Source organism: Sminthopsis crassicaudata, chromosome 2 (assembly GCF_048593235.1).
Source record: "Sminthopsis crassicaudata isolate SCR6 chromosome 2, ASM4859323v1, whole genome shotgun sequence".
Classification (NCBI taxonomy): domain Eukaryota; kingdom Metazoa; phylum Chordata; class Mammalia; order Dasyuromorphia; family Dasyuridae; genus Sminthopsis; species Sminthopsis crassicaudata.
The window spans coordinates 607,630,687-607,644,009 of NC_133618.1; the positions used below are offsets into that span (position 1 = coordinate 607,630,687).

The 13,323-nt window shown below is 34.8% G+C and overlaps 1 protein-coding gene across 7 annotated transcripts in view; it reads left to right on the forward strand.

The window, feature by feature from the left end:
- The window catches only part of PLCE1 (phospholipase C epsilon 1), a 337,489-nt gene that overhangs the window by 230,198 nt on the left and 93,968 nt on the right, over nucleotides 1–13,323 (forward strand). For all 7 annotated transcript variants that reach the window (XM_074295914.1, XM_074295919.1, XM_074295918.1 and 4 more), the window contains exons 9-11: nucleotides 4,558–4,740; nucleotides 9,637–9,754; nucleotides 10,866–11,022. In XM_074295914.1, coding sequence (XP_074152015.1) covers nucleotides 4,558–4,740; nucleotides 9,637–9,754; nucleotides 10,866–11,022 — 458 coding nt within the window. The remainder of the gene's footprint in view (nucleotides 1–4,557; nucleotides 4,741–9,636; nucleotides 9,755–10,865; nucleotides 11,023–13,323) is intronic.

The following is a 13,323-nucleotide window of genomic DNA, read 5'->3' on the forward strand; positions in this document are numbered from 1 at the left end:
TATATGTACTGACGGCTCCACCAATTAGCCATTGCCCAGACTCTGTCCCTGTCCTCTGGCTTTCCTATTTTCTGAGACACAACAATATTGAAATTAGGCTAGTTAACAATCCTACATTGGCCTCTAAGTATTCAAGTGACAGGAAGAGTCAATCATGTAACAAACTTGATTGTTGTCTTATTGTAAAAAGTTGCCACAGCCACCCCAACGTCCAGCAGTCACTAACATAATCAGTCAGCAGCTTTACAGTAAGACCTCCACCAGCAAAAAGATTATGATCTCTGAAGGCTCAGATGATGCTTAGCATTTTTAAAGTATATATATATTTTAGACAAAATACTATTATACACTTTTAAAAACTACAGTATGCTATAAATATAACTTTTATATGCACTGGGAAACAAAAAATTCATGTAATTTGCTTTATTCAAATATTTATTTTATTGTGATGGTTTAGAAATGAACCCATAATGTCTCCAAGGTATGCCTGTATTTATGTATATTCCCTCCAAAAAATAATTCTTCCTAGAGTCATAAATCTTGAACTGGAATGGTTCTTAGAAGCCCCTTGATTAACTTCCTTATTTTTATATAGAAGAAACTCAGAGGCATGATTTAAACCCAAGATTCTTGGTAATTATAGCCATCAGTTTTCCCTGGCCTACTACTTTGAGGACTACTCACTAATCCTAATTAATAGCTAATTTAAAATACTAGCTAAGAGAAATAACAGAAAACTAAATAGAATTTAAATCCTAAATTTTGAAAAAATTCAGGTTTTTTCATGATCAATCTGTATGCTTCATTGTATAATGCCTATCTTAGTTTTGTCATCTATAAAATGGAGAAATTATAGATACTTCCTCTATGAGGAGCATTTAAGTCATATTTGTGAAAGTTATATGTAAGATACTTGGGAGGAAATGGCTCTAACTCTACTTGATTACTATATTACAATACTACATATTCATACACAGAGATACAATTTACATGTATTTTAATGTTTTGCTTATCACGTGGTTAGACTAGTAGCATCTTTAACCTTCCAGAATATTCATAATCCTAAAAATAAACCAAAATACCTCACAGGCCAACAAGAATTGCTCTTAAATAATGTTTAGCTATTTAAGTAATAATTAAATGCCTAAAATAATAAATGCCTAAAAAAACTGCCTAAGTCTTTTTCTGGTGCTAGAGAAACAAAAACAAAACAGTCTTCCCCCTCCAGAAATTTACCTTCTACTGAGGGTGAGGTTGATTTGGGGAGCCCATATACTTCTATAATTCTTTATCTTGTAGTTTTCCCTAGAAATCATCAGTTCTGCCTCCTGTTATATTCAAAGAATAGAGAAATGTTGTGTATTAAAAAAAAAAAAAAGATTGAAACAGTATAGTAATCTCAGACCATTAAATAAATGTAAAGGAAAACAATTTTGTATGCCTCAGTCACTGAAGCAGTTACTCAAGGAGAAAATAGCACAACTTCTAACTAGCAAAGAAATCTCAATAAATTCAGTGAATGGTCAAGCTCAGCCCTGCATGTCTGATCAGCTTCCAGAGTCATTTCTGTACCAGAACATGGTACAAAACCTGATGTTTATCCAGCAAAAGTTAGGCAATCTGTTATGATCTCTGAGTAAGGCAAGAAAATTCACAGTAATTTCTTTTAATTTTCCATCAAATACAGTTAAACATGATTTTGACATTTGAAGCATTCATCTTAAATTAGTTGTAAGATTTACTTATCCAAAGCACCTCATTCTTCAGTGATAATCACTTCTCACTGTCCTTAGATTTTGTATAACCCTAAATCCTAAACGAAAATTCTTTGTTGCTCTTGTAGCCTTAATTATCTCATTGCTTTGCGGATTTGGGGTTTGGGGAGCAATGCCTCACATTAAATTGAGCAAATCCTGACCATGTTTGTATCTAACTTTAAACTACATATGGTTGTGATAATTAAATCACAGAAAAATTCCTTTAACAGAGGAGTGATCTTTTGTAGAAAAGGATGCAATTTTTAAAATGGTATCATCTACTTTTCATACAATATAATTACATTTATCCTGTATACTAGGCATTATCTCAGGTGCTGGGAATACTAAGAAAATAATCAAAAGTGGTCTCCAGTTTCAAAAGCTAACTGCCTAACCAGAAGGAGTCAACATGTAAATATTTAGATGTGTATAAAAACAGTGTGATTAAGAATAGAGCTAAGAGGGGACTTAGCAGTTAAGCTTCAGGTGTAACGTAGAGCTAAGCCTGAAAAGAAATTAGGTTTTCTGAGAGATGGAGGTAATGAATGGTTCCTGGATGTGGGAAATGAAATGCCACATGAGAAAAAGAGTAAGATGCCCTATTTAGTTAGGCCACTTACACTGTGTGTGGAGTGGAATAATGTATAACAACTCTAGAAAGGTAGTTTGGGACCAGTTTGTGAAGGGCCTTAAATGTCAAATAGAAAATTTTATATTTGAATCTAAAGGTAATTAATGACAAGCCACTGAAATTAGTGAGATTGCTATGGTCAGACCTGCACTTCAGGAAAGACAGTTTGGCAACTACATGAATGATAGATGGAAAGTTGGAAAAATCTGGGCCAGGACCTATTTTAGGAACTTAATGCACTAGCCTAGACCAAAGGGGATAAGGGCTCAAACTGAAATGGTGGCTCTGTGATGAGAGAGACATGTCATGGAGCAAAAATGGCAGATTTGACAACTAAATGCATATGTGGAATGAATGAGAATCAGGGGCTGAGGATGACACTAAGGCTTCAAAATTAAGTGGCTGGAAAAGGATATTACCCTGAAACACACACACACACACACACACACACACACACACACACACACACACACACACAGAGGAAAAGTTCAAAAAACAACGGGCCTGAAAAGAAAGGTAAATTATATGTTGGATTTGTTGAGTTTAAGATGTCTGTGAGATATCCATTGTGAAAGGTCCAGTAGGCAGTTGGTAGCCAGATAAGAGCTTAGAAGAGAAAAGAGGGCTAGATACATAGATGCATAAAGATGATAATTAAAATCCATGGCAAGTACTGCCAACAATAGATCATAGAGCAAAAAGGGAAGAGGTCCAGAACAAGGCCTTGGAATACACCCAAGGAGCATGTTTTAGATTATGATTCAGCAAAATGGACAGAGATATGCAAGAGAAGAACCAAGAGAGAAAACAGTATTTCAGAATCACAGAGGAGAGAAAGTCCAGGAGGAGAGACCTGCAGTCAACAATGTCAGGTATTGCTGAGAAGTCAGCATCTACTATGTATAAAGCACTGTTAGCCCCTGGAGATGCAGAGACAACATGTGAAATGATCTCTGCTTCCAAGGAGTTTCAGGAGAGAGGGGGGGGGGAGAGGGAGGGAGGGAGGGAGAGAAGGAAGGAGGAAGGGAAAGAGGTGGGGAGAGGGAGAGGGAGAGGGGTGGGAAAGAGAGAGGGAGAGGGAGAGGGAGAGATTATTTACAAAATAAATACACAAAAAAATGCCCCAAAATCCATTAGATTGAGCTCCTTGGAGGCAGAGACTTTTTCATGTCTCCCCAATGCTCATCAATGTCTGGCATGTAGTAGTCATTAAGAAATGTTTATTGACTGACAATACAAAAAAATAATTAAGGAGGAAGGGTGACAACTTCCTTCTATCTGTTCAAGAAGGATGAGAATTAAGAAAAAGCCATTGCTTGGCAATTAAGAAATGATTGGTGACTTTGGCAAGATCAATTCCTATATTTAAATTGTGCTATTAGGGTTTTTAAAAAGAGGAAAGGGGGAGGAAAATAAAGCAATTAGCATAAAAACTTTTTCCAGAAATTTGTCTGTGAAAGAGATATAGAATAATAGATTACAAATTTTGTAATGAAAATTTTCCAAGATAGAATTGAGAAGATTTAAATATGATTTTATGCATTAACAAAAGAATCCAGAGATGAGGAGAAATTGAAAATTACAGGAAGGACATGGGAAGGATGGGATAATAGTGAGGAAATCTGAAAAAGAGAAGGAATGGGAGTAAGGGTATATGTAGAGGTATTGAACTTGGCTTTTACCAAAGTTTGGAGTAAAAGAAGAGAAAATGAGGGCTAATGGCAAGAGGTTTAAAAAAAAGATGAGAGAGAAAGAGGGCATTCATGTTGAATGGCTAGTTCTTCTAGGCAAGATCTTCAACTGTGAGAGTGGGGAAAGATTTCAGAAGAAAAAAGACACTATGGAAAGGCTATTGTGAAGAGGGAGATAGAGAACAAATTAGGAGTACAAGAATTGCCTTACTTCAGTGAAGACCCAAATGAGATTAAATAAACTAAATTTTTAGTACATTTAGTGAACATGGTTGTGATCTTTTCCAGCTCTATTCAGAATTCCATAAATAAATTTGGAGGACATAGTGGGGTTGGGATTAGCAAGAGCAAGTGATGACAGAACAAGAGAAAAGGGAATTCAGCAGCAGAAGATTGGTATACATTTAATGTTCCTATTTCTGAGGAGCTTCTCATGTTATAGTCAGGCCTCCATTTATAATTATGTCATTCTTTATAGGAGGATGGAAGATTTGAAGGTCCAACTTTGGCTCATGCTATCGAACTGTTTGGTGGCAGACGTTGGACTACACGAAATACAAGTCCAGCAACACTTTCTAAAAGTGTGGAGAAACCCATTGTGCAAAGGAATAACACCCTTGGGATAAGTGCAAATAAGAAAAAGAAAAAAATCCTTATGAGGGTAAGAGTTTGACACCTTTATCATGTATCACATCAAATCAACCAATATTTATTAAGCAACTGTAATGTGCACCAAGGCAGGTGCCATGGGGGATATGAAAGGAGCTTAGAATATGGTCCCTTCCTTCTTATTATAAATTATAATTTAATTGGAGAGAAATTTTTCAGCATAAATTTTTAAAACCACCAAATTGTATGGTAGAGACTATAAGATACAATTAGAATCATTGAATTAGAATCACTTCAGGTAGGTGATTCCTCACCTACAGGTGAGGAAATCTATGAGATAAGAAGAAGAAGGAGTGAATTTAACTGTGGGGGGTGAGCTTGTCATTTAGGGGGAACAGCAAGCACACTAGTTTGGATGGGGTACAGAGTTTTAAAAAATGTATAATAACCCAGAAAAACAAATGGGAGGCAGATTTTCAGTTGTTTTAAAAGCTAAAGAGGGAAATTTGTATTTGATCCTAACAAGAATAGGGAATCAATGAAAACTTCTTAAGCAGGAAAGTAACATCATTTGACCTGCACTCTAAGAATATCAATTTGGCAGCTGTGTGAGGACAGATAAGAGAAAGGGAAAGGCAGGAAGATGAATCATGAAGCTTTCAAAGTAATCCTCGTCAGAATGATCTTCTAAGGAATATGGGTCTGATCAAATTACTCACCTAGGTCATCTCAGTAGCTCCTGTTACCTCCAGGTTCAAACACAAATACAAAATCCTTTGGCTTTTAAAACCCTTCAACTAGTTGGCCCCTCACACTTTTAAGAGCTCCATTTCTGGATTTTGTCTCTTCACTGGCTGTCTCCTCTCCTGTCTCTTTGCTTTCCTTTGAACTCATATACTTAGTTTTTGAAACTTTTGAATCTCAATACCTAGTTTTCTTTCAGTACTCAATCCAAATTTCACTTTCTCCAAGACACTGCCTCTTCTGGCACCTATTACCACTGCTAATATCTTCCTTCTAAGCTACTTCCTGTTAGATAGATAGGTAGGTAGATAGATAGATAGATAGATAGATAAACAGACAGACAGACACACACACACACAGATAGATGGATGGATAATTAGATAGATAGGTAGACAGATAAACAGATATATATACACAATTATTTGCATGTTATATATCTTATTAGAATGCGAACTTCTTGAAAGGAGGGACTATTTTGGCCTTTCCTTGTACTACTAGCACTTAGCATAGTACCTGACTAATAGGCATTTAATAGATGTTTGTTCCTGATTAAGAGTGGTGAGGGTTTGGATAGGGAAGTACCTGAATAGAAAGGAGGTGGTTATGATATTTTAATCAGCAAGGTTTTGGCAACTGATCATCAAAATAAATGCGGATTGAGTTAAATAATATATGTAAAGCTCTTTGCAAATGCATAGGCATTAGCTATGATGTTAGTGTTTATTAGTAATATTTGTCAGTCAACAGTCATATTATACATCTACTGGTGGCTATATTTACAAAATATTTTTTAAAAATGAAAGTATTGTAGTTTGGCAGGAAGGACCCTAGCAACTGGGGAGAATTGGTTGAATATCAAGATAGGCTTCCTTTGGAAGGTCCTTGAAGGAAATTAGGGATTTTGAGAAGTGTGGCCAAAAGAGTGCTCTCTAGAGATAGGGTCTAACTAGTATAAAACCACTGAAACTGAGTCTCTGGTAAAAGAACAGGAAGAAAGGCTAATATGCCTAGAGTAATGTAGAATAAAACTGTAAAGGTAATTGGGGGCAGTTGTGAAGACTTTCATTTTTTATTTTATTTTTTAATTTTTATTTTATTTTATAATTATAACTTTTTTTTGACAGTACATATGCATGGGTAATTTTTACAACATTATTCCTTGCACTTACTTCTATTCAGATTTTTTCCCTTCCTCCCCCAACCCCCTCCCCCAGATGGCAGGCAGTCTTATACATGTTAAATATATTACAGTATATTCTAGATACAATATATGTGTGTAGAACCGAATTTTTTGTTGCACAGGAAGAATTGGATTCAGAAGGTAAAAATAACAGTTTACACTCATTTCCCAGTGTTCCTTTTCTGGATGTAGCTGATTCTGTCCATAATTAATCAATTGGAATTGGATTAGCTCTTCTCTATGTTGAAGAAATCCACTTCCATCAGCATACATCCTCGTACAGTATCATTGTTGAAGTGTATAATGATCTTCTGGTTCTGCTCGTTTCACTCAGCATCAGTTGATGTAAGTCTCTCCAAGCCTCTCTGTATTTCTCCTGTGGGTCATTTCTTACAGAACAATAATATTCCATAACTTTCATATACCATAATTTACCCAACCATTCTCCAATTGATGGACATCCATTCATCTTCCAGCTTCTAGCCACTATGAAAAGGGCTGCCACAAACATTTTGGCACATACAGGTCCCTTTCCCTTCTTTAGTAGTTCCTTGGGGTATAAGCCCAGTAGTAGTATGGCTGGGTCAAAGGGTATGCACATTTTGATAACTTTTTGGGCATAATTCCAGATTGCTCTCCAGAATGGTTGGATTCTTAGTTGTGAAGACTTTCAGCACCAAACTGGGGAGTTTATATTTTATCCCAGAAATAATATGGAACTACTGAAATTTATTGTGTAGGAGGGAGGGGGACCTGTGTATTAGGAAAATCATATTGGCCATTGTTTAAAAGCTGGGTTAGCATATGAAAAAATTAGAGGCAAGAAAACCAATTAGGAGGTCATTGCTGTAATATAGATGAGAAGTGATAAGGGCCCAAAATGAATACATAGAGAGACTAGGACAGGTGCAAGAAATACTGTATAGGTAAAAAGCAACAAAATCTGACAACTCATTGGATATTCACATCACATATACATTCACATTCATATCCATATCCAAAGACAGAGGGTAAGAGTAAAGAATTGAAAACCATTCTGAGGCTGGGAACAAACACTATGACCTAGAGGAATTTAAATGCTCCATTTAGAAGATAGGTGTGTTCATAAATTGCATCTAAGATATACTATAACATGTTTAACATGCATGAGACTGCCTACTGTCTAAGGGAGGGGGTGTTGGGAGGGAAGAAAAAAGTTGGAACAGAAGTGAGTGCAAGGGATAATGTTGTAAAAATTACCCACGCATATGTTCTGTCAATAAAAAGTTATAATATAAAAAGAAGATAGGTGTGTTTAAGGGGAAGGTTTTGGACATGATGAGTTTGAGATGCCTTTGAGCCATCCTGTTTGAAATATCTAGTTAGGAGTTGGTAATTCAATACTGGAGCTCAGAAGAGAAACATTAGCTGGATATGTAGATCTGAGAGTCATCTGCAGAGAGTGATTAAACCTATATTAGCTGATGAAAGTTTATCAAGAGAAGAAAAGACTCATACCAAAACCTTGGATTATACTCACCATAAGTGGTCAGGATAAGAATGATGTTCCAGAAAAGGAAGGAATCATCAGACAAGTATGAATACAACCAAGAGAGAACAGTGTCCTTAAAAAAAATAGGGAAAAAAGAAATAACCAGGAAGCAAGGGTTGTCAACCATATCAAAGCTAGAGTCGTCAAGCATGAGAACTGAGAAAAGCCCATCAGATTTAGTCAGGTAAAAAGATCAGAAGCCATATTGTCAAATATTAGGGAAAAAAAGAAAATTAAAAAGACATCAAATATAGACAATTTTTCTAGGAATTTGAGAAATGGAGGTGACAGGAGAAAATGAATTATAGAGAAGGCATAGTATATTTTGGGTTTTTCAGACATGAGGAAAATTGAATATTACATTGTATGGCGAAGAAAGAACAAGAAATTGGACAGATAAAATTTAGAGATAGAAAAAGAATAATTGTACATTTTGCTGGAGGTAGAAGGGAAAAGAGTTGCAAAAAAGCACTTCCTTCCCCTCTTTTCAGAGGTGGAAGAATACAGATATTGAACTCCTCAAGAAGTTAGGCAAAATGATCTAGGGGCTCATTATATAAACAACAGAATTTTGAAAGGAAGATCTGTATTGAGTGAACCTTAGAGGAGGAAAAGATGTTAAGTGATGATGGGAAGAGACAGTCTGAAATATAGATCAAGCAGTATATTTATTTTTCCTCTAGGTGTACCATATTTTTGAGTCATTCCCTTTAACTCCAATATATATTTTGGGAACAAAAAATACATAAAATCTAACTCTTAATATTATTTCCCTTAGAAACAATCTCATAAATCATGGTTAGATTCTCAAGGAGGTGGCACAAGTCTGTCTAATAATATAATTACAATAGTATTCTTATAAGCTGTTACAGATTGCGCCAAGAAATTAATCTCCAAAACTTCCTGTTTTATAAATTCAATTCAGTTCAATTTATTAAACATTTATTAAGCACATAATCTGTGCAAAAAGACATTGGTGATCCAAACTCTCTTGAGAACACAAACATTACTCTCAAGAGGTTTAGAAAATGAATGGATAGTGAGAGAAAAATGTATACAAATAACTATAATATAGGGAATCATAGAATCATAGGTTTAAAACTGGAAGAGAATTACAGAGATCATTTAGTCCTCCTCATTTTGATTTAGGAAGACTGATTCCCAGATAGGTTAAGGCACTTGGCCAAGGTCATACAAGTAGTAAGAGCACAGCAGGAATTGAGCCCAAGCCTTCTTCTAATTCCAAAATCAGCCCCAGTCATAAAGAGACAGAATAATCAAGAACATCTCAAAGAAAGATTTTGAAACACAAGTGTAGGATATTTTACCTCTTCTTGTGCAATAGAAGTCCACCTTTGAAGCAAAGACTGTGGAAAGCCATGATGAAGATTCAAACCTAAGCTTCAAGGGGTGGTCCAGCAAGGAAAACTGGGATAGACTAGACATGGTTCCAAGGAAAAGGAAGAGAAATATTCTGTATTCTCTGTTTCCAGGGTGAAAGTGGAGAGGCTACTGATGATGAGATGGCTACACGAAAGGCAAAAATGCATAAGGAGTGCCGTGGCCGCAGTGGCTCAGATCCTCAAGACCTTAATGAGCAAGAAGAATCAGGTAAAAGCCATGTTTTTATTTTCTAAATCTAGATCATAGTTGATTTTTAATTTTATAATAAGTAGAAATTTTGTTTTGTATTATTATGCTACCTTAAAAGTACTTTATCTCACTAAAATGGACCAATAAGTTTTCTTATCTATTTAATATAGTTTACAAAAAAAATTAACAGTTGCATTAGAACTATATTAACTTACATTATCTTTCCTTTATTGAATGTAGAAAATGTTCTCTTGATGATAAAGCACACTTGTCAAAAATCTTGATTTCAATTTTTAACAGCTTTTCCCTCCAAACACATGCAAAGATATTTTTCAACATTCACCTTTGCAAAATTGTATGTTCCAAATTTTTCTCCCTCCCTCCCCCTCTTCCCTTTCCTCTAGAAAGCAAGCAGCCCAATATAGATTAAATGTGCAATTTTTCCAAACATTTTCCTATTTTTTATGCTGTGCAATGTTGTGCAATCTGATCAAAAGAAAAAAAAAAAACAAGCAAATAAACACCAACAGCAACAAAGGTAAAAATAAATACCATGCTTTGATCCATATTCAGTGTTCATAGTCCCCTCTCTGGATATGGATGGCATTTTCCATCCTAAGTTTACTAGCATTGCTTGCATCATCTCATTGTTGAAAAGGGCTACATCTTTTGTTGTTACTGTGTACAATGTTCTTTTGATTTTGTTTTTTAACATTTAGGCTTTTCTGAAATCAGCCTGCTAATCATTTCTTATAGAACAATAATGTTCCATTAAGTTCTTATACCATAAATTATTCAGCCATTCGCCAACTGATGGGCATCCACTCAATTTTCAGCTCGTTGCGACAACAAAAAGAGCTGCTACAAATATGTTTGTATATGTGGGTCATTTTTCTTTTTTAATAATCTCTTCGATATACAGACCCAATAGAGACACTCCTGCATCAAAGGGTGCAAAGTTTTATCAATCCCTTTGGTCTCATATTTAAAAATATATAAATTTAAAGATAGCCTTTAAGAGGGATTCTGATTTTATATTTGACATTATGGGATTATTATGAAGTGCATATTAAGGAAATATATAACCTGTGACAGTATTTATTTTATTTTCCTTCCTATACTTTTATAGATCAGAATGTTATTATTAGTCCTTGCAATAATCTGCCATCCAGGAGAGCCAATTCTTTGACTACAGCTGGATCTCCTAACTTGGCTGCTGGAGCAGCTTCACCAGTCAGACCACTTTCCTCTCCTGTATTGTCACCTTCAAATAAGAATCAACCTAAGTAAGGAAATTTTCTGTTATAAAATAGAATAGTTAATATCATTTAATTGTATTTTTTGTTTTTTAGATTGTTCTTTTTAAGATGACCCTGTAGAAATTCAATTCACAAATTTAAAAACTAAATTCTCATGTGTTATTGATTTATTTCATTGAGAAAAGCTTCTTGATTTTCCTAAGTGTATATTCTTCTGTATTCCTGTGGTATCATGTTTTAAGACTAATTTTACTAACCTACAAAGATTGATAGAGATAAACTAGATTCCTAATTTCATAATGCAAAATAAATCATGTGATTTCTCTGAATCATTTAATACAATTACTTATAGGTATGTTATATGTATAATATATGCAATATTCTTCTCATAGTTTGTGTGACTAGGAGATTGAGTGGTGAAATGGAAAGAACATTGTATTTGGAATTTGAGAACCTTTCTCTTCTTGCAAGAAATCCCCAAAAACTAAAAAAAGAGAACAAGGCAATTTTAAACAACTTAGAGATTTACCAACTAAGGCTTTGAGATTTGCTGGTTGGAGAATCCTAAATCCAAAATTCTAGTGCTGCCTATAAATGAGAAAGGTGATAGCAGGTGATAGCAAAAATGACATCATCTGATTTTACTTTAAACCTGGGACTCAAAATATTCTTGATTCAGTGCCATTTCATTTGATTTCACATATAGGTACACATGCACATCCAAATATACATAATGACTTTTTAAATCAATCTAACATTGATTTTAAATTTTTTAAGTATTCAAATGAGTTAACTTAATTTTAGCTATTATCATTGTGATCTTAATCATGAATAAACACAAGTATTTCAGTATACAAAACAAGAAAGAAATTTGTTTAAGGATTATTAACTTCTGATCCACATAGTTCTTTTTTTTTTTTTTTAAATAAGTATATTGGACCAGGGATAGGGACTGGATTTATGGACTTAATGATATGGACTTATTGGTATAGGAAACTCCCTCTACCATTGTAGGCTAGCCCCTTCTGTGTAACTGAAAGCCCTAGAGAAACATTTTGTCCATTGTCCTCCAGTCTATCATAGAGATAGAACTAGGGGGGGAAATGGAACACTAAGACTTCTTGACTCCAGGGTAGGAGGTAGGGGAGGGGGAGAAAGAGAGACAGAGACAGTCATTATACAGAGAGAGAGAACACTATCCATAGATATCATTGTACAAGACAGGAACAATTCTACTATTTGTGTCCCTTTTTGCACTTCTTTGCTTTCTGCTGTAAATTTTTAAAAAGCATTTATTGATGCTCTTTTTTGCACATTTCTCAGTAACCAAAAATTTATCTCTGTCCAAACAAAAAGCCTTTGCTTTTATCAAAAGTTTTGTTTTAATTTTTTTAGATAATTGGTGAGAGTCTCAGGGTGTCCCAAAACCAAAGCAAAGACTCACTTCACTATACATTTTTTATGTTCTTGAAAAGTGAAGTGTGTTAAGAAAATATTTAAATACTAAATTACATTTTCCCATTGACTTCTATACAATTTTGAAGATTAGTTTCAATAGGAAAAAAAATTTCAGATACCATAAAAACCACACATCAGTGCCCTGTGCTCTTCTGAGAACTGTCTGCTTTTAGAATGGGTAGTTTCTATGTATCTAATTTTTCCACACAACCTTTTGAGGATGTCAGTCAAATTGATAATCAGTGCATAAATAACTGACATATTCATTTGAAAACACATGACTAGTTAGTTAAACACATCAAAAAATTCATTCCTATTCCACTGAAATTAATTGCTGACTTCTTGAGTCCTTAGTGTTATCCTATTACTTCACATCTTCAGGAGAAGGCAGCATCAGCAATCTTCACTTTTAGGACACAATATTTTCCTGAAAACACCATTACAGCAGTCATTGGGCAAATCAGCTTCTCTGGCCTTAGACATTTGTCTTTAAAATGGGGATAATAGTGGCATCCCCCGCTGCTTTAAAGGCAAAAATGAAATAATGAATTATGAAGCATTTGGCAAACCTCAGAGCAGTACATAAATATAAGTTATTATTCATTTCATAATCTTGAGCAAGTTACTTCATAGCTTTAAGTCTGTGCTTCCTCCATTATAAAATGAGGTAATTGGATTGTATGACTTCTGAATTCTCATCTCTTAAATCCTAAGAAGGTGGATTGTGGTAAATCTTAGTGAGCATCATCTATTTTTACCTTTGCCATTTTTGCATGAATTTACCATATTTTGTCATTAGGAGACATTGGTATGTCAGTAAGTTGAGGGGGAGAGCCACATACATCTGGAAAATGCAGTTCAGTTCTGGGT